At 34.7% G+C, this 22,222-nt stretch overlaps 1 protein-coding gene across 7 annotated transcripts in view; it reads left to right on the top strand.

The window, feature by feature from the left end:
* LOC141402784 (uncharacterized) overlaps window positions 1-22,222 on the top strand; it is an 80,235-nt gene that overhangs the window by 30,325 nt on the left and 27,688 nt on the right. For all 7 annotated transcript variants that reach the window (XR_012412722.1, XR_012412721.1, XR_012412723.1 and 4 more), the window contains one exon: window positions 12,641-13,131. Coding sequence is in view for 3 of the 7 variants with exons in the window: in XM_073984732.1 (XP_073840833.1) it covers window positions 12,955-13,131 (177 nt within the window). In the remaining 4 variants the exon portion in view is untranslated. The remainder of the gene's footprint in view (window positions 1-12,640; window positions 13,132-22,222) is intronic.

The raw sequence follows: 22,222 nt of genomic DNA, 5'->3' as shown, positions 1-22,222 counted from the left end.
GGGGTCTAAAACCATTATTTCGATGAGGCACATTTTTGGTCGTATCAAAGTGTAAATACCCTCTTTAGCCTAAAGGCTGAGGGTATACAAATGAACTGTTTTTTAGATAGGGAAATGCAGGCACAATATTACTTCCAAATATATATGTACAGAACACCTAATAACTTCCAAAATTGATTTAGAGATGGACTTTTTTGGATATTTTTCTAATTATACTCAAAAATTATTAGTTAAAAATAATGTTTAATGTGAATAAAAACATTCATTTTCCTTCCCCAGTTTTTCAAATGTCTTCGTTCTTTGTTAACATATTAAGCTCCCTAATAACTTTGGTCTAACTTCTGTATATTTATGCAACAACGCAACACAATAGAAAGTATATGTTTTACAGCACAAAGTCAGTTTGATTTTTATACAAAAAGTGTCATATTTGGCACTGCACCAAATAACCGAAGCTTACGGTGTTACAAAAGCAAATTATTTTCGGTTGATTTTGAGAGTTTTTCATTATTCTGCTCAGAAAAAAATAATAATAATAATAATATTAAATAAATAATTTGAACCTTAAAAAATAATTTGAAAAATGAAATAACTGAAACTATGATATATACATATTTCTAAGAATATTCCAGAGGTGACATGGGGAAAATTATCTTATACCAAAGACTGATTAATTGAAGTCCCTCTTAGGTATAGAACTCATGAACTACTTTCTACAGTGCTTAAGATAATAAGGGTTTAAGTAAAAGCAAAGCGATCTAAAGGCCTCGGTACATAAGTGACTGACTATCTTTCTTAATTCAATTCTGATAAAAGACTAAAAGGCAAAGAACAGCCTTGTTCAAATTTGTCGCGGCCCTTCTTTATTCCTTTAACAGGAATGTTACTTTTGTATCGAGACATTTACTGTGCTTGGCTCTTAGAAAATATGAAAATATTGTCGAAAGGAAATGCAGAAACAAGTTACTTTAACATCAAATTCTTAAAAGACAAATAGGCCTCGGTATTAAATAAGAATTTGGAAGACGTTATCCATCAACTGAACTTAAGGATACGCATGGTGTTTAAGACATAATTGCACTTTTAATCTTCAGATGGACGCTTAGCTTAGATGTGACATCCCTGGGTAAAGCAGATCCAGTCTTACGATTGTGTGTGATTATGTGAGTATTTGTTTGGTAAACAGTTATGTGTCTGGGTTTGTACGAGTGTGTGGCGTCATGTGAACAGATAACATTTGTGGCTTTAACTTATTGTGGCTTATTGTTTTGGCGTACTTATCCAGAATGCTTCTTATGTGGCATGTGTGCGTGTGTGTTGTGGTTGAAAGTAAATACGCCAAGATTGTGGCCATAATTGCCACAGCAGAAAAGTCATTTCGTTTATTTGAGTTGTATGGCAAGAAAAAAAAAGACAATACCAAACGACAACAAAGACAACGATAATAATATTTAACATGGACAAAAGATTCCAAGAAACATCATCTTCCATCTTCAACACCCCCACACCCCGAAATGCCACAAATAAAGATTTTCCTCCTTCTCCTCTTTAAGCTGGAGTGTTATGAAGTAAATCAGTGTACGCTTTGATGTTTGAGAGCAAAGTTGATTCCTCTGCACCAAACGAAACAAAATAAACACACAAAAAATGAAACATTTGAAACTGATAAACATCCGGGACTAAATCGGAAAAAGTTTGCCCCTGAACTTCCAACAAAAGTGTTAGATTAAATGATTTATTTGCTACAGACACAATATTGTATAGAACTGAAGTTGAATAAATGTATTTAATATTATGTGCACAACAAATAAAATATGTTTGTTGTTGTTATAGTAACATATAAATTAAATTTGAGAAAGAATTTGCAATAATTTGATATGAAAATCTCTCCCTTCGTGTGTTCAGCCATTCAGTTGACTCTAAATTTATTTTGAAAATAAATCAAACAATTTATTAATCTTGTGGATGGTATTTTTTGTTTTGTTTTTTTTTTTTTTTAATCCGTTTCTTCGTCTATAATTATATAAACTGTCTTTAAAAAATGTTTTATTTGCCCCTGATAAATTATACCTTAAATTTCAATCGAACTTCTCTATAGAGAAGATGCTGGGCCGAAGATTACTGTGTTATAGAATAAATTCTTAGATAAAGACTATTTTTTGTGAGAATACGTGAGTTCTTTATACAAATGGTCAACTGTAATATTTAAGGTATTTGTTTAAATATGGTACACTGCCGCTCACTTGAATAGAACCCCCCTGCAACATTTTATTCAACCACCATTTTTTCTGAATTATACAAGATATTAAGTTTTTAACTTTTATTATATTTTGCTTCGTGTGTTTGGTGTAAACTTAGTCATTCATTTGCATTCAAATCCAATTTGTATAAGAATTATACAAGTAAAACAAAATAAAGTCAAAAATTGGAGTAAAAAATTTGCCTCATTTGAATAGAACCCCCATTTACAACTTGCGAATACAGAAAGATTGTATAAGAATATCCATGCATATCCACTCTATATTGAAAACGAAGTCCTTTCAGTACTATTCAGTAAAAGTATACCCTCCTGATTAAGGATACACCCGTATATAATGCTTTGGCAAGGATTCTTTAAATAATCAGGTGTAATGCCTAACAAAGCTTTGGTTTTTTCTGTCAACAAGTATATTTTTGGACGCGTACTGTCTCCTAGAGTCGTATATTTTACGCATAAGTCATTCCCATACATTTTAGAGAATATTAACCACTGTATAATATCGCGTCCCCTTCAGGATACCCTTTAATGCGATCAAAAATGTGATTCACTGAAATTATGGTTTTAGACCTCAGATATTTTAAGATCAAATCCCTTTCAGACAATTTGGATGTCCGCCCGTCTGTCCACCTAGTGGGTTTGTGTAGTTATACTTCGTATGTTGAGAAATGCAAGCAAAACTTCAGCTTTTTTTTAATTTTTCATGCCAACGTGGTGTAATGGTAGACACACCCACTTTGGAAACAGAATGTCCGTGTTCAATTTTCTGGCCAGACAACATCAAACTTTCAACACCCTCTACAATTGGTGTCTTAAGACAGGCCGTTCGATGAAAGAGTATGAATCGGGGTGCACTTATTGACATGAGGGAAGTCTTTTTTGCCCCTTGTGGGATGTTAGTGGGAACATATGTACAGTGAGTCAATTAAGTATTTTGCCTCTTTAGAAAATTGAAAAAATTTGGTTGGTTTAGTTTGGCTTTTAGGTCAGGAATAAAAACAAGAGTTTTTGTTTTTATTTTGTTTGCTTTATTATCCAATATTTCGAACGTCCTCGACGTTCATCATCAGGGATTTTTAATTTCACTTAATTAGCTATCGGTCACAACATCTGCACTTCACAACTAATGTCCAACAGTTGGACATTAGTTGTGAAGTGCAGATGTTGTGACCGATAGCTAATTAAGTGAAATTAAAAATCCCTGATGATGAACGTCGAGGACGTTCGAAATATTGGATAATAAAGCAAACAAAATAAAAACAAAAACTCTTGTTTTTATTCCTGACCTAAAAGCCAAACTAAACCAACCAAATTAGACAGTCCAAAGGTCAACAAAAACTACATTCGACAAATTGAAAAAATTTCAATAAATTCGTTTGAAACCATCAAATTAGTGGTCAGAAATTCTAATATTTGTATGTAGTATGTTTGTGGATATTTTAGTATCCAATATCTGCAAGAACCGCTGCGAAAGGCTTGATGGTCTTCTAGATATTGGCAAAAATCTAAAACAACACAAAATATTTTACCTCAAAAAAGTATTTTGCCTTTTACATATTTCTTGAGAAAAATACATTTTTGTTACACGCTAAAGATTTTTATAGTAACCGTTGGAGATTATCACATTATACAACTGTTTCGGCACCAGTTCCACCACCTTGCGACATATTTTCGCGGTTATTTTCTCCAATTTTCCTACATTAATTTCTTTCACAATATGTTTTATTAATTTTGGTCATTACCGACATTAATCTCTAAGAAAATCAGTGAAAAATGATTCGCCGCTACATTCAAATCCTAACAAAAGCGTAAAAAATAAATAAAAAGCTAAGATGCATCGCAAATAGTGGAAGAAATTACAGTTTGGAACTATGAAAATCAAGAACAGAGGGAAAAAATTATTTAAAATATCGCGAAGATCCTTCCTGACCGCTTCCAAAAATTAATCGTGTCTTCAATATCAATCTCGGAACCAATGTCTTGGATGAAGTGTCCACAAGGTTCCAAAATCCAGAGATATTGATGGTTATGTAGCAAATAAAACATTAGAAAATAATTAGAAAATATAGGGAAACAATCATTCCTTGCCAAGACCTCTGAAGTTATAAAATTGGATTTTAAAAATGGTGCGGTTTAGTTGCGAAGGTATTTAAGTATATTTGCATCGGATGACCCTCAAATGTTGCGGGAAAATATCAATAAAGAGTGATCTATTTTGTCTTATTTATTAAGAAATAATATGGTTTTTTCTTGCCATAATACCGTCAATATCTTTGGATTTTGGAACCTTGTGGACACTTCATCCAAGACATTGGTTCCGAGATTGATATTGAATTATTTTTTTTAACATAATTTCTCAACAACGACGACAAGTATTTGAAACAATTTAAGAGAGTTTGACGAATGCTATTTTCATCGATTATTCTTTATTTAGTTACTATTTTAAAAACACAAACCCAGTCTAAGATCGTCCACTAAATAAATTATTAACAAATTATACCCTCCACCACAAATTTCAGCCATTTCGGTGGATTAATGTGGCCACTACCTTCAAAATACCGAAATTCGGAAGGTACCGTTCTATGGGGGCTATATGATGGCGTGGACCTATACCTACAAATTTCTGGGGAAAGTTTTATACGCCTAAAGAAGACTAAATACCAAATTTCAGCCATCTCGGTGTAATAATGAGGCTAAAACGTTCAAAATATCGAAAATCGGGAGATATTGTATTATGGGAGCTATATCAACACGTGGACCTATATAAACATTTTATGGTAGAAATATTTCTTAGCCTCTAGAAACACAAAATACAAAGTTACAACCGATTCTTTGGTTAAGTGGGTCTAATATATTCAAAATATATTAAAATGACGCGTACTTTATAAGGGGCCTTATGTGGGGGCTATACCAAAACGTGGACCTATATAACCCAACTTTGGTAGGAATGTTTTCTGGCCTCCGAAGACACAAAATACCAAATTACAACCAATTCTGTGGTCAAATGGGTCTAATACATTCAAAATATATTAAAATGACGCGTACTTTATATGGGGCCTTATATGGGGGCTATACCAAAACGTGGACCTATATAACCCAAATTTGGTAGGAATATTTTTTGGCCTCTGGAGACACAAAGTACCAAATTACAATCAATTCGGTGGTAAAATGGGCCAAATATCTTAAAAATTAATTCAAATGACGACGCGTCACGCGTCATTTTGTATGGGGGCTATACGAAAGCGTGGACCTACATAGCCCGTTTTCAATACCAAAAGTCCTACGTAAATATAACATATTTTCCCAAAATTTCATCAACCTACGTCAATCCGTTCGGACGCTAGAGTGATTTCCACAGACGGACAGACGGACGGACATGGCTATATCGATGTAGAATTGCACGCTGATCAAGAATATATATACTTTGTGGGGTCTACAATGATTATTTCGAGTAGTTACAAACGTAGTGACAAACTTAATATACCCCCATCCTATGGTGGAGGGTATACAAATCATAAACATTTATATGTTGTTGAAAAAACTAAGAGTATATTGCAGCGGCACCAGTAGATGGTCGTGTACACTAGAGTGGATTTAAAAAATCGATGTCAGATTTTTTATGCGGCAATCTCCTAAAATGTTTAGTTTTGTTAAAAATTAAGTTTGCCAAAGTTTGAGCATAATCGGAATATGTTAACACGTGTCACTGGGGCCTTGAAGTTTCCTTAGTAATTTGTATGGGGCCAAAGGCGAATTTTCACGAAATCGCTGTACAGACCACAATCGCTGAAAACAGTTTACCAGTTCATTGTAGTGGTTAAAAAAACTTATCCTACCAAAAATTGTGATTAAGAAATTAGCTTTATATAGGACCCATGTAAACTTTGAGGCCCCAGTGGCTGGTGTTAGCATAGTCCATATTTACATTAGGCAATCTGCCTTGCGGCAATTGTCAGTTTGTTGGTGAGAGATGGTGTTGAGAGGCAAAGGGTTACCATATTCCTCACACCTCTCTCTCTCCGCAAGAAAAATTGCCTAATGTAAATATGGATATATTCCGATGGTGCTCAAACTCTGGCATTTAAATTTTTAACAAAACTAAAAATTTTAGGAGTGTGCCGCATAAAAAAATCCGACATCGATATTTTCCCTTTGAGTTAAAACCAGTCTAAAACTAGGGCTATAAAAAAAAAAAAAAAAAAAAAAAAAAAAAATACCACACCAGTACCGTGTGAGGAATTTTGTCCTGATAACGAAAACGTGTTTCTAAGATCGATTCGGTGGAAAAAGTTTCCGCACCGACTGCGATTACTGAAGCCCTTTTGATATTTTTTATTTAAAAATTTCAATTTGCTTTGCTTGAATAGATATTTATAATAAGATTCTCACAAGCAAAGTTATTAAAAACGGTCTGTAACTTTCGCGAATTTATTGCAAATAACACCAAATTCTCTTGTCCGATAGGTACAATAAATATAAACATAAAATTCGCGAGTTTATAAAAAACAACAAAATTGCAATATGGTCAAAAGTTCCTAATATGCTCTGAAATGCCGAGATTAGATAACAAATTGGTCCAAAATGGTTTGATATTGATTTTAAATTAGATTTAAAAAAAAAACACAAATTTTAATAAAAAGCGTATATGTATGTCATTATAACAAATAAAATTAAAAAATGCATTACTGAAGTTCAATGCATTTTGTACGGAATCTTTTTTCGCGATAGAGAAAAAAATTACACCTTATTTCATAATAGTTTTTCATGCTCTACACGGCTATGTGGTGGTATTTTTGATATTTGCAAAAAAGTGCAAAAAGTTATAACGCTAGTGTACACGTCTGATGTAAATCTCAAAAAATTGGATTATTACTTTAAAAATTTGACGAAATGGATTACTTATGCTTAAATACTTTAACATTTCTTTTTTTTTTTTTGAATTTTAAGCTTTACAGATTTATTTTCCTTCCGCACAAATGTGCTTAGGTCTAAACACTGGCTGTATTTCGTCTGTGTGTTTTTTATAATTGTGTTGTGGTCTTGAAAGATTGAAGGGATTTGTTGAGTGTTCATCACGTAGGGAAGAGAGTTCAAAGCATAACAAAATATTACAACTGAGCATGTATAATTCATCCAGGATTAACAACATATTATCTTCACATTTCATATGTACATATATTAAGCGTACATTTATACACACATAAATAATAGTTACGGTCCTTGTCTACACATTTGTCTACTGTAAAATTTAACCTTCTTGAAAAATGACCGAAAACAAGTCTTTGATATAGCTGACCACAAAATGTGGCCTAAAGCTAAACTATTTTTTTTTTAAATCATCAACTTTTGCAATTGGCCATCGCATAGCCAAAACCAAAACAAAAAAGGTCGACATTCTTGAAATATGAGTTAACTTGGTCATAATGAAAAATACGCCAGCAGCTCTGGCGGACAACGTGAACTGGCGTGGGGAAAACTTTTATCAAAAGCCAAATTGCTGAAATATTAAAACAGTCTTTGAATAAAATTAAACTTCTGTCATTTCAGCAGAAACCAACCAACCAACCAACAGGAAAGGAGCGTTGGTTAGCTGCAGGCATCATCGTTACAATGTTTTTGTTTGTTTTGTTCTAGAGGTCTTAGTGTGTCGTCCGTTGTTGACGTCTTAACTCGTTCCCAGAGCTTTGCATTTTTAAATGTCTTTAATACTGTGGCTGTCATGTAAGACTTTTTCTTTTGAGCCAAATATTTCAACACCTTTAATGTACACGTACTGTTGTTGTTTTTGTCGCCTTCGCTGCTATCCACCAACCTTAGTTCTTCCTTTATTTGCTACCAACAACGAACGGAGGAAGCGAAACATTTGTTGTAGCACCAATTTGTGTCGACATGTTAACTTTTGTGTAATTGTTGATTTCTTGTTTAGTTGTATTATTGTTGCTCTTGTTGTTATGGTTGTTGCTGCTGTCGTTGCTATTTCGTTTGTTGTTTTGTTAAATTATCTGCAATAAAAGCAATGACCACAAATTACGGTCATTATTATCACACAATAGTAGACGTTACAAGTTGACAACTCCATTCACTTTTTCTTCATGACACACACACACACACACAAACACATCCTCACTTACACAACATTATTTACGTTCTATTATATCTTTGAAGACATTTATTTCAATCGTTCCTAATAGGGAGAAAATATTCTTCTTTTGACGTTCAGATCACCATAAATGATGGTATCATCGATTTTCCTCCTATTGCCCAAAAACAATATTGCCGACAACGATGCAGATGATGGTGGAACATCTGGGCGTATGGGTGCTTTAGTATTGGTTTCGAAATCAAATAAATCATACTTTCAGGGAATGTGCTCAGCAATCATTTTTAGTTTGTTATTGAAAAAAGATATGGTGTGTGTGTGTGTGTTTTCGCAGAATTTGTTGACTTTTCTTGGCATGAATAGAAGAATGTAGGATATCTACAGCAAATGTATACATTAACAAACTCCTGAGGGCATTCCTAGGCATGCCACAGTTTTTCTCTGAGCAGGTTTCTGACAAATTTCTAAGACTGGTAAACACCCATGCGATGCCAACTTTTTATGAACAAAAAGGTATATAGAGAACTATTTCTGATTTATTGAGAAAGAAAGTTCATTTCCTAGATTTGGTTTTTTTAAAATGTAAGATAACAATAAAAATGAAGGACATAATACATATTTCGAAACAAAGATTGGTGTGTTTTTGTTTGTTTCCGTATTTTTATCGACACAGAAAAAATGCTGATTGTTTTAAACTTTAGGGGTACTTTGATATTTCCCCGACTGTAATTTTTGCTTCAATAAGTACAGCAAGTATTCCCGCCAATAAATATTTCCTTCATGTCGATGATTTTTTTTTTGGGTTTTTCTTACATATTCATAGAGCATGCAAAAACAATCGTTATCAATAAAATTTTTAAATTTTTTATTAAATATTTTTTACAACATATCTTTGCAGGTGGTTTTTATTTTTTGGACACAATGACACATTTATATTTATGTTGCTTTCTATGAAATAGAGCGGAGGAAAAAGGAAAACACATGCAACACAAACATTACTTACTTACTTTACTTAGCTGGCCCATTACATAACATTTGTTCCCTAGGCCGAATTAAGAAAAGATCTCCATTTCTCTCTATTTGTTGCTTCGCACTCTGGAATACCGCGCCTTTTCATCTCATCATCCACTTGTTTGCGCCATCCATTCCTTGGCCTGCCAATTCTGCGTGCACCGCCAAGCGGTCCGTATTTATACGCCTTTTTAGCGGGTCCATCATCGCTCATTCTTATGATATGGCCTAGCCAACGCAATCGCTGCATCTCGATAGGTTTAACAATATCGTTGTATAGCAGATACAGCTCGTGGTTCATGCGACGAAGTCTTTTACTACCTCAATATTATAGGAACCAACTTCCACAGTCAGTCCGAGCTCAATGGACGCATTGCGCGTCGACACCATCAACTTGGTCTTCTCACCGTTTACCGCCAGACCCACTTTAGCAGATTCTTCTTCGACCTGACCTGCCTGAAACCTCTTTTGGTACCAAACTCTTCGGAGAGGTTCTTTCCTATTTTAACTGAGGACCTCGTGTCAGTTAAAGTCATTCTACAAAGCCGGATGAGCTTTGCGGGGATACCAAATTCAGACATGGCTTGGAATACCTTTGAACGCAGCGGCCTGTCGAAGGCTGCTTTATAATCGACAAAAAGGTGGTAGGTGTCGATCTGCATCTCTTGGGTCTTCTCCAGGATTTGCCGCATGGTAAATATCTGGTCAAAGGTGGACTTGCCAGGTCTAAAGCCGCATTGGTATGGTCCAATTATCTCTTTGGTCATAGGCTTCAGTCGTTCGCACAATATCCCTGACACGATCTTGTAGGCAATAGGGAGTAGACTTATGCCCCTATAGTTAGAGCATACAGTCTTATCTCCCTTCTTGTGGACGGGGCACAGGATACTAAGGTTCCAATCGTCGGGTACTCGTTCTTCCTGCCAGATGGTGCTAACAAGCTGATGAATACACCTTATCAGCATGTCGCTTCCGGTTTTGAACAGCTCGGCTGGCAAGCCATCGGCTCCTGCTGCCTTATTATTCTTCAGCCGATTTATTGCTGTCTTTACCTCATCCTGGCTGGGCGGTATACGTTCAATACCATCTTCTGGGATTGGGACTGTGGTATCTTCGTCGTCTTCGCTGCTATTGGATACTAACAGTTTTGAAAAGTGTTCTTTCCATATCCTGAGTACACTATCTGTATCAGTTACCAAATTACCTTGCTGGTCTCGACAGGAGGATGTGCCTGTACCAAAGCCATCAGTTTGATGCTTGATCCAGGAAGAACACTATAAGATATATATTAAAAATTTTAGCAATTTTCAGACAAAAATATTGATTTTTTTTAATCCGCTAAATTGGTTGGATTTTATGTTGTTTTGGAGATTGTTTGGATTCCTTAAGCCTATTTTTGCATCATAAGATAATCGGGACCTTTTTTCACGTCATTTTGCATTAAGAGCATAAAACAATTCTTACCGTATACCCCCTCCAGAGTAGAAAGGGGGGAGAATGTTACGCTCTTGGTTCCTTAAAACACTCTTCGCAGCAGCACAAAGCTGTAATCGGCGCATTGGCTTGATTTTTACACTCTAAATATTTTTGGCCACTTTCTCCATACAATTGGATCCACTGTGGAGCGGTTTGTTGTAGTTCTCCAAACCAAGAACCAAACTTTATCATATATGACATGGATTAACCCACGATTTCAGTGGATAATGTTGAGATTTAAGACCTCATCGACAAAGCTATAATTTTTGCATTCTTCGTTAACTTTTCCGTACAAGCAACTCCAACGACCGATTTGACATATAAAACGCGTGGTTAAACCGCTTTTCTGGTATTCTTTTTGATTTTCTGTTTGACAGAAAAACCAAATTTTGATTTCAAAATAAAATTTTATTTACCCAAATAAACACCCATAAAAAAATTTATCGGGTATTTACCCATGTTTTGGGTAGATACCGGATAGAATCCCATCTAAACTTATGTTGATATAATAAGTTTATTATGACAATTATTTTATAAAAAGGCCCAGTTACGTAGTTTTGCCAAAACACATTTTATTAACGGAATATTTTTTTAACGGAATAGTGATATGGAATGATCTCAAAAAGTACACCTACGTGGCACCAATAAGTCGACTTATGTCGTTATGTATGAAAACCACCGATGTGTTCTTTATACTTTAAATTTCTCAAGAAATGTCCTTCATGTTACCAGGTTCAATATATAAGAAGAGAATCAGAATAAAATTTTTAACATACATACGAGTATACAGTTTTTTTTGTAATATTTTGTATTTCCTAACATTGTTAACTTAATGCGCTTAGTAGATATTAAGTAAAAAAATAAAACAGAAAATCTTATATATTATCCAGCCTTAATAAGACAAAAATAAAAAAATAGCCATATTGTTTCCCATTTTTGAAAGCTTACTTAATTTCAATTTTTGTAGTAGTTAATATTTATATTGCTTGCTATCTTCTAAGCAGCTTAGAGCTGGAGCAAAAACATGTTAACATTTTTAATGCCTTCTTTTTGAACTTAGGGTCATTATTATATGTCTTTTTTTACTATTGGATGGACTTAAAAAAAGGTTTGAAAGATAATATTATACTCTTCTAAAGAAAAGAAAAATGATAAAAATACGTTGTGGAAAAAGAAGTTATGCCAGTTTAAAGTTGAAAATCTAAAAAATCGCGTTCTTCTCTACATTTGCCGTTATAATAAAATCAAAAATGAATTATGAATGAAATGAATTATGGTCCATTTTCCGCCTATATCGTACCGATCATCATCCAAACTTGCAAGCTTCTTCCATGGCCTAAACAATGAGCTTTCACAGCGGGCTATAACGTGATCCCAAAATTGGTTTATTGTTCGAGATATGGTGTTCCCGATGTCACGAACATATTTGGAAAATTTAAAGTATAATACGCCTTTTTGTTAGTGTATTTTGGGTGATGGGTCTTTTTTAATAAAAAACAAATCCTATTTGTGGGGAAGGTGTACAATAAATTTTAAAAATGTATTTACAAATTTCTATTCAGTTAATAGAACGTTTTAAAGGAATTAAATATTCCGATCATACATTGTTTTTCCGTTCATATCCTACCTTTAGTTATCGGAGTTGTTTTTTTAACAATTATTGTTTTCCATATGCCAATATATGGATTGGCTTGTGATTGATTTTGCTTGATTTACTAGAATGTAATTTAAGCGTTAGAATCAAGTATTTTTAGTTTGATTTATTTTTCATCCATCGTTTTTTTGTCTATTTGCAGTCAACACGCTTGTTTAATTAACTTGGAAGCCAACAAACAGATACCAGTATCAAAGGATTTACACAGCAGGATCCAAAGACAGTAGCAAAAAAACGATAGTGGAAACAAACATACTCTACACAGATTGCTATGTCCTCACACACACATACAGGCACATTCATTCATTTCCTATGTGCGTTTGTGTAAAGTACTGAGTTACTGAAGCGTACGAGTCATGTCGAAGTGTTACGTCAATCATTCGTTCCTGCAGTCCGCCTTCTTTGTTAGCGATATTCGTTGCCATAAGCACCACCACCACTACCACCATCAACGTCATGCACAAAATGAAAACAAAGCATAAGAGCTGTGTAACTGCTGCTGCCGTTGCTGCTGGAGCTGGAGAAAAAATGAAATCCGTGATTTTGTATCCTTACGGACCGTTGACAGCCACCGGATGCTGTCGTATGTTGCATGCCAAGAATTTGGCAATAGCGAGCGCCATTTATACAATAGTAAGTATTGAAATTTGAATATTTTGATGGTAGCAACTTACCCATAGCGAAAAAACCACACCAGACCCTAACTCAAGAAACTGCCACAAAAAAAGGCAAAACGAAATATCCCAGCCAATGCATCGCATTTTTTCTAGCCCTTAAGTAGGATGACATGAAAGCGGGTGTTAGCTGAAGAATTAATGACCATCTGCTCCTATTTCACTGACTAAAATATTTGCACATTTGTTAGAACCTTTCATTCAAATAAGGCGACTAGGGACTGTGTTCCTACGTTACGCACACCCCCCAAGAAGGGTATCCCATCTTCCGCTTAGTTGTTTATCTGCCAACCAGACAAGCCGACGATACTGTTCATCATTGTGCACACAATTGCACATTTTCGCATAGAGGCGACTGGCTTTCTTTTAAATTCACTCGTAATTTATGTTGATTACAGGAACGTGCCTAGAATTTCCTTGCGGCGCCGGAACTGTGTTGGCAAATTCTAATAAACAACATTTTTATAACTTCATTAATGTGTTTTATTGGCGAGTGCTAAACTGTTCGCTTGATGCAGGCCTCCATCCCTCCAAGGCCAGGCAATATGCCTCACCGACAGCAATTAGTAGAAACTCAAGCATCATACAATGACTATTTGGCCGGGCTTAGTTATGCTGGGTGCATAATGGCATATAATGTGTGCCAGCCAGCCGGCCCCATCGCACCTAGCTGGTGTGCTCGTTTATTAAGTGTTGTGTTGGAAGCGTTAGCCTGTTATGGCGCCCAACACACAATGTCGAATATGTGATGTTATATTCCTTCTAATCACCATGCAAGCTTCTCGATGCTCTTCTCCCCCACGACAAAACAATTTGCTGTCGCTTTTATTGTTGCCTTTTCAAAATGATTTGTTAATGGCTTTAGAATGTTTATTTGAAATGTTTCGTTTTTCGTTTGCTTGCTTGTGTGTGTGTGCGTGTTTGTTTTCGTGTCGATGCAAAGGAAGGACACATTTTTAAAAATAACAAAACAACTACAACAGCAAGGACAATGTCAATTCCCCGTAGTTTAATCATTTAAATATTATTAAAATGGATTGTCATTTGAGTTGACTTCAGTGTTGATTGATCGATCGATGCTCGAATTTCATTTTAAAACTGCTCCTCGTAAACGTTGCGCATTGTTTCGTTCCAATACTTTAAACTACATTTTATTTAATACAATTTTGTGTACTGCAAACAAATTCAGTTCAGAAGTCAGTCTTATGTGAGCGTAAAAAAAAACAAGTTGGGTGTGTGAGAATACTTTAATCAGGCCAATTCAGTGAATGATTGAGTGGATGACTGTATGAATGAATGACTGTGTGAATGGATGATGTCAATTTTGAAAAGCATGCCTCTTGAAAAAAAAAAACAAAAGTTAAGGAATATAATGAAGTGGCACTCAAGAAATATGTATCAAGAGCAAAAAGTGACAGCCGTCGAAATTTATGAAAAGCCAGAGACAAAAAATACAGCCATACTCCGGCTTTCGCGGAAAACCAGTAGAACAAACCATTATGGAAATGATTCTTGGAAAATATTGAACAATTTAAAATCGTCGTCAAAATAAGATACCTGTGTATGAGTCACATTCATTGTACGTACCCACCAAAGTAAGGAAAATTTTTCATAGAGAATGCGTTATAACATTCGGCTCAATTTCGTAAATAAAAAAAAAAAAAATACGCAAGAAATATTCCATTTTATTCACTAGCCAAATTTTCAATAAAATTCTTCTAATATATTTCCAAGACTACTTTGACAGTCCCCATTTCCCCGTACTTCTAAAGTTATAAACAAAATGTGGAAAATCCATTGTCTGATATAAAAATGTGTCTTGCAAGAGCTACAGTAAATACTTGTTGTTGTTACGTATCCTGAGCAACACTACACAACAATCACAAGAATAACTATTTTCCAAGTACTTTCGTTTATACTTATGAAGGTAACCCAAATCTACGTTTAGATAGTAACACAATAATCGTAGAGAAATAGCCAGGAAATGTAATTCGAATGTATATTTAAGTACACTGCCGCTCAATTATAAGACTTAAAAAAACGGGCGCCTTTGGTTCTTGGTCAAGATTGCTTTATTCATTATGACACGTATCCCCTCAAAGTGCCAGGACAGTATGTATGTCAAATGGTTCTTTTGCGTATATATAGCTTCTACAATTTAGACGTGGTCAGTTCTTCCTCCTACGAAATAAGGAATTTGAAATAAAAACCTTTTTAAAAAAATGGGACGCATTGAAAATTTCTTATCCTCTCCAAAATTCTAAAAATTTAAAAGCCATGTTTATGACGGGCATTCCCTAATATTGTATACAAATTCCAGGAAAATAGTTATTACTCTTGCACTTATAACTTATTTATAGATCGGCGTGGACGGCTCTGTTGCTAAATTTGAATGCATATGCGTGACATTGCAATTATTTTTTAATTGAATTGAACCGGAAATGCATATGCATGACATTGCAATTATTTTTTTTAATTGCAATGTCACGTATGTATGTATATGCATTTCCGGTTCAAATTTAGCAACAGAGCAGACCACGCCGATCTATAAATAAGTTTTAAATCCAAGAGTAATAAACTGGAATTTTTCGAAAAATCACGAAATCATGTAGTCTATTTTCAGCACGGGCATTTATAAATTTTCAAGGTCTAACAACTTAGCAAATAACGAGCGTGGTCGGTTTCTCCGCTTCGAAATAACGTCTTAGGTATAACGACACAATCACATTGGCATCGTTTATCAAATTTCAAACCGATACGTTCAGATGTTTCAGAAATATAACTACAGCAGAATCCAAAAAATTCGTATTCCAAGGACCGACTGATTATTACAAATTGTCGGGGTTGAAATGTGATTGGAACCGTTTCCAGTGACCAACTGGTTTTTTTCGCATTAGTGAGGGTTTCGATTTATCGGTTTATCGATTATACTGTATTTACATGACATAGAGGCAATAATGAATGAAATGTCGACATGTTCGCGAAAAATCATCAAGGTCGTTGCAGGACACTTTCTTATCAGCATCCATAGCACACAATTGTTTACGCCGATGTTGTCTGCGTCATATTTTACTTTGAAGAAATACATATCGCATAATTTTCTTCCTTCTGGTTATTTGAAGTGTTTTAATTACACTGCGCTACACCAAAATTATACAGGGGTTCATATCTACCAATTCGGTTTTGTTGGAGTCCATGGAAGACGAAAATACCTTTGGATTCTTATACTTCACATCGGATTTCTATTAAAAAATATATGAGTTATGGATTTTTTTGTGGGTTTAACTTTCTGATATGTTTTTTTTTTAAATTTTGTATTTCTTAACATTTGTACTTTAGTGCGTATGATTGTAATTGAAATTTTTCTACTTAATGAAAAGCATACGAAAAATTACATAACTCATCGATTTTATTTATTTTTTTTTTTCGAAAACTTACTTTATTTCAATTTTTGTAATAATAAATACTTATATTATATTGTTTGGTATCTTTTAAGCAGCTTAGCGTCCGAACATAAACCTTGTTTTTGTTTTTTTATGTTTTTTTATACCCTCAGCATTTATGCTAACGAGGGTATATCAGGAATATTGTCAATTATTTCATATTCCATTTCAGAAAAAAAGGATAATATTTTTTGGCGCTACATCAACGATTTTTGATATGTAGGTTAAGAAAAAAATTGCAACTACTAATCTGGTCGCGAGCCAATTTTTGGTTGTTGCTGACAAAAGTTATGGCGCTTTTATTTCGCTTTTTAAGAAAGAAAATATTATAAAAACGCTAATTATTTTAATGAGCACCATTGTTACAAAAAAGTTCTCTCGAAGTGACTTCAGCGAGTAGATTGCATAATACCTGCAAAATCTTACACAGAATTCGCGGAATGTACATAAAATTGATAAATAATAGCATATAAGTCTACTTTTTTCAAAATTAAGGCCAATATAGTGGTCATAAAATTACATAAAAATTGGTTGTGGATCTAAACTTCACGGCGAATCAAATGAGACTACAATCGTACAGATTGGTGTTATAGTTTTGATGTTACAGCCAAAATAAGCACATATTTTGGTCAAAAAAGAAATTTTTATTTAACAAAATATTTTTTCACATGCATTATGTAGTAGAAAATATTGGAAAAATCTATAGGAATATTTCCTTCGTTTTGATTAAATCTCCCAATAAAATAGACGGATTTTGCTTTATTGACATTCATATTAAAGCTTCCCCATTAGGGAAGGTAATTGGGTTGAGGAGGATATATCTCAAAGCTTCTGAAATGGAAACAGAGGTCAAATATCCCATTTTAATTTATATGCATTTTAAAATACGTGTAAATCACGTAATTATTAAAATCATTTTGTCCGCATGTGACGCGATAAAATACGCGATATTTCCAAAACAATTTTAGACGATTTTTCTATTTTGGAATTTCTTGTAACTCGCGTTTTAGTAGATGGATTTTCACGGGGAATGATTTATTGGATCAGAAACGTAAAAAACTAAAATGTGCAATCAAGTACAAAGAAATCGAATAACAATTGTTAAAATTAGACCCGAAAAATATGATTTTTAGAAAAATGTTCGCACAAAATTTTCGCATTTGGATGCAGATTTCTATGAAGCTGTGCAGACTACATTGACAATATTCCTATCAAATAACTCAGAATCGCAAGTACTACAATCCTATATATGGTTTTTATAAAAACCTGTTTGCGGAATGAAATCAGAAGAAAATTTCAAAAAACACTGTAAATCTGGCTTCAAAATGTCAGCATCATTTAATGGTAGAAGCAGACGAAATTTTGAAAAGTAATACATTAGTGAGATGATCCTTATTTAGTGTGCTTCTGCTTTTACTTTGACAGGAAACTCGAGAGAAGTGTGGTTTACTCACAAATAGAGAGATAACAAAAAAAGACATGGTGGCTTCAACCCATTTTCACCAATTTTTTAACATAAATATAGCCACAGCTTCCTCGCAAATTATCTTTTTAGGCCAATATTTTTTGCCACGTCCAAAACATTTCATTTTATCCAAAAGTATTTAATTTGTATAATATACAATCACGAGTCGCGTGTTCTAAAAGGGTAAACCTTGGCTTCAGCTATGTTAAATTTTCAAAAATATTGGTGATATACACTTTCATACGGGCAAAATGTGCCTCATCGAAATAATTGTTTTAGACCCCAAGTATGTTTGGACGAAATCCGTTGCAGACAATCTGTTTGGTTGGCTGGTGCGCACGATAACTCTCGAACGGATGAACCGTTTTGTTCCAAAATTTGGTCTTCGTAATATTTTGTCCAAACTTAGTTTATGTTCGAAGATGGGCCATATCGGTCCACTCCTTTAGGTACCTCCCCCACAAACGATCGAAAATTTTTGGAAAATTTGTGGCACCATAACTATTAAAGGTAGTAACCGATTTAGTCTATACTTTACACATCGTGAAATTTCTACCAGACGTAGATCATATTCCAATATGCTCTATCGGTCTACTCCTTCGGGTAATTCCCACACAAAATTTCGGAAAAGTTCAGTTTAGGACCTGCTCTCGAATCGCTTCGATTTTTGTTATAGCAACTAGTATTCGCTGGCCCATTACGACGGTGCAAGTTTTTTCAGCGGCAAGTCCATACTTCCTGAGAAAATGGCCTGAAAGCTGTAAAAATCCGCTTTTGTGTTTTGGATCTAGCGCGCGGTAACTCTCAAAATTTGGCTATCTTAATATTTTGCCCATAGTTGATTCATGTTCTAAGAAGGGCCTTATCGGTCCACTCATTTGGGTACCTCCCCCACAAAAGTTCGAAAATGTTCGGAAAAATTGTGCGACGGTAACCCTTAAAGGTAGTAACCGATTTGGTCCATCCTTTGCACATCGTAATATTTCTACCAGACATAGATTATGTTCCAAAATTTCGGAAAAGTGCAGGTTAGGACCTCCTCTCGAATCGTTTTGATTTTTCTTGCAACATGATGCAAGCAAGGCCCCTATTACCTTGATACAAGTTTTTTACATTTTCTTGAGAAAATGAGCTGAAAACTGTAAAAAACACCTACGGCCAGCATGTGTGTGGCTAGTGCGCACGACAACTTCCGAACCGAATACTGCGTTTGTCCACACTTTGTATATCGTAATATTTCTTCGAATATTAGATGAAATTCGATGATGGTGCTATAGATCCACTCCTTCTGGTACCACAAAAGTTCAATGGTAAGCACAATATCTCATAAACGAAGCAATCGATTTGGTCCAAACTTTGGATCTCGAAATATTTTGTCCAAACTTAGTTTCAGTTCAAAAGTGGGATCTATCGGTCCATTCCCTAGGGTATCACCCACACAAATGGTAAACATTTTTGTTTAAATGCGGTTAAGGGTCTGTGCAAGAATCCTGAGGAAATTTACCGAAGGTACTCCTAGTAGCTCTGTTTACAGTGATATGATGTTTTTCGTGGCCAAGCCCTGATATAATGGTTCTATCGAGAGGAATGAAAATAAGACACACTTCAAAATAGACTATGTCGGTCCATTCCTTTAGGCACTTCTCCTGCAAAACTTTTAAACCATGACAACTTCTTAACCGATTTAAAAAAAAAAATTATCAAATTAAGCCTTTTTACACGGTAATTTCGGTGTTCATGGAAATATTTAGGGGGGAAAAATCAGAAAACCATTTCGCAAAAGGCTAGACAGGGGACATGATTGACTTTAAATCGCCATAATAATAAAATTTTGGATTCATTCGTTTTGGGATAAAAAAGCTGGAATTAACAAGAGTTTGGGTTTTCTATTCGGGATACTTAGACTGTAGTAATAGTAGATTTGCCCGAACAATTACTACTTAGAGGAAAAATGTATGTTTTAAAACAAGCAGAATAAATAAGTGCATAGCAAAAATTGGACGCTTTCTCTGCTCAGCTTTTTGTCACCTGGATGACTTCAATATGCAGCGACGTTTTTGTTATTTAATAAAAAAAACTTGTAAAACGTGACAACCCTAATGGACACATCACATGGAAACGGGGACACAATAATGAGAATAAAATTGATTTCAATTCAATTAAAATTCACACAACATTTAAATGACAAGGAAAAGCTTTTCTGTAATGCTCGGAATATGAAATACCTTTGGGAAATTATGTTTAATTTTTCAGTGGATGGAAATATTTTTTTGATGTTGCTTTTATTTGTCTGGATTTAATGCTGTGTTTAATATTATAATGTCGTCGCAACCACTCATCCACTGGTGTTAATGTAGATATGAACGAGAATGTGTATACATGTATGTAGTAGAAAATTCATTATACCAAAGGGTCTTATTGTAATTACCGTCGTATTTGATTAAAAAAAACACACACTATCACAGCTTAGGGGTAGTTTACACTATATGTATATGTCATATGACATGAAATTTTCCATCGTTAAATATTCACTAATATGTGGAATATTGGAGATTTTCCTTACGCCATTTATTCTGTGCGTCCACCCCAACAAAAATATAATAAAATTACGTCTCCACATTGCCTCCGTGGGTAGATATGGAATGTATTAATTTGGTGTCATATGACATTGATAGATAGTGTAAACTACCTCTTAATAGTAAAACGCATTTACCAGGCCACACAATACATATAGATTTAATTACAAATAAATAACAAACTCTTGTGCCAGACGCTGAAAATAACACATGAAAATAGTTTAGCTTTTAAGAGAGGGCGGAGGTGAAGGAGCTCCCTTTCTCCCTTCTTACCCATAAGCTCAAAACATTTTCATGAAAATTTTCATAGTCTGGCACAAGACAAACATTTCTGTAGAGAAATTCTGTTTTGGTTTACCGACAAAAAGCGTTAAAACTAAAATGCCAATATCTTTGTTAAATAAAGTAGTCGTTAGGCCATACCCATATCAATTCAGCAAAATAAAATTGAACTTTGCCTTCGTCTGCCACAAAAACAACATTCAATACGCCTGAAGATCGGCATAACCACCCGTGAAACGTAGCGTAATGGTTGAATGTGTGGGACTTCGCTAGACTCCTAATTTTTCAATGTATATAATAGGTCTAATAAGCTCAACTCGAAAGAGAATTAATTAAAAATTGAACTTCTTTAACAGCTTCTTCTCGAAACTGTCCACAGAAACAGTCTGTTTTTCATCTTTCGACAACATCTGTAGTGCGATTTTGTAACTCATTTTCTGGTTACCGACAAAAATCTGTAAAATTAAAAGGCAAAATTATGAATGAAAAATATAAATAAAAGTTGACATAACTGTTGCTATCAGTAGAGCCTGGCGACTACTTTTTTCGTCGCTAACTTAACAAAAAACATTTTGTAATATTCAAAAGCTATTGATATTTAAAAATTAACGACAATTGTCGGTATTTCTGTTTGTTCTGTTAACTAGTTATAGAATTACAATACTGATTTTCATCCGTAACATCGAATTTATTGTGTATAAAAATATTAACTTTTTACACTTATACTAAAGAATTCACTTTTATTGCTCAGAAAAAACCTCCAAGGTATCTTAAGAAATGCTTCTTTACGCACTTCTATAGATTCAGGCAAAAGACGTGACCTTAGTTGCAAAAATAGACTGCATTATTGCTGCATCATGTCCTTCTATTAATCGTGACTTATTTCACTTTAAAAGAATTGGGTTGGTAGATGCTCCCCCAGGTGCGGAGACCGGTGTTCGGTCGGACTTCCCAGATTTGGAGCTCTTATGATGCGTCCCCTTCGACTTGATTGCCTTCTCCTTTGAGGTTTGTCCTGTCTGTGTTGCGGGACATCCCTTTGAAGAGAGCTTTGAGGTCGAATGAGGCTAATCATTTGATGGTTTTCGGATCATGTCAACATCGCTCCCGGTTTGGTCCTTGGGGGCTGTGGGAGTCGATGTAGGCATTGATCTAACCTTTTCATTAGCCGTTATGAGAGAAAGCTTACTGATATCAGGATTTCTCTTGGGTAAGTGAGGGTGAGATCTTTCGATCTTTCTCACTACCTTGAGAATCATCTTGATCAGCTTACATTCTCTCAGC

The sequence above is a fragment of the Musca autumnalis genome, unplaced genomic scaffold (genome assembly GCF_047663935.1).
Source record: "Musca autumnalis isolate F117 unplaced genomic scaffold, ASM4766393v1 scaffold_4, whole genome shotgun sequence".
Taxonomy (NCBI): Eukaryota; Metazoa; Arthropoda; class Insecta; order Diptera; family Muscidae; genus Musca; species Musca autumnalis.
The sequence above is the reverse complement of the archived record's forward strand: the minus strand, read 5'-3'. Positions and strand labels throughout refer to the sequence as shown.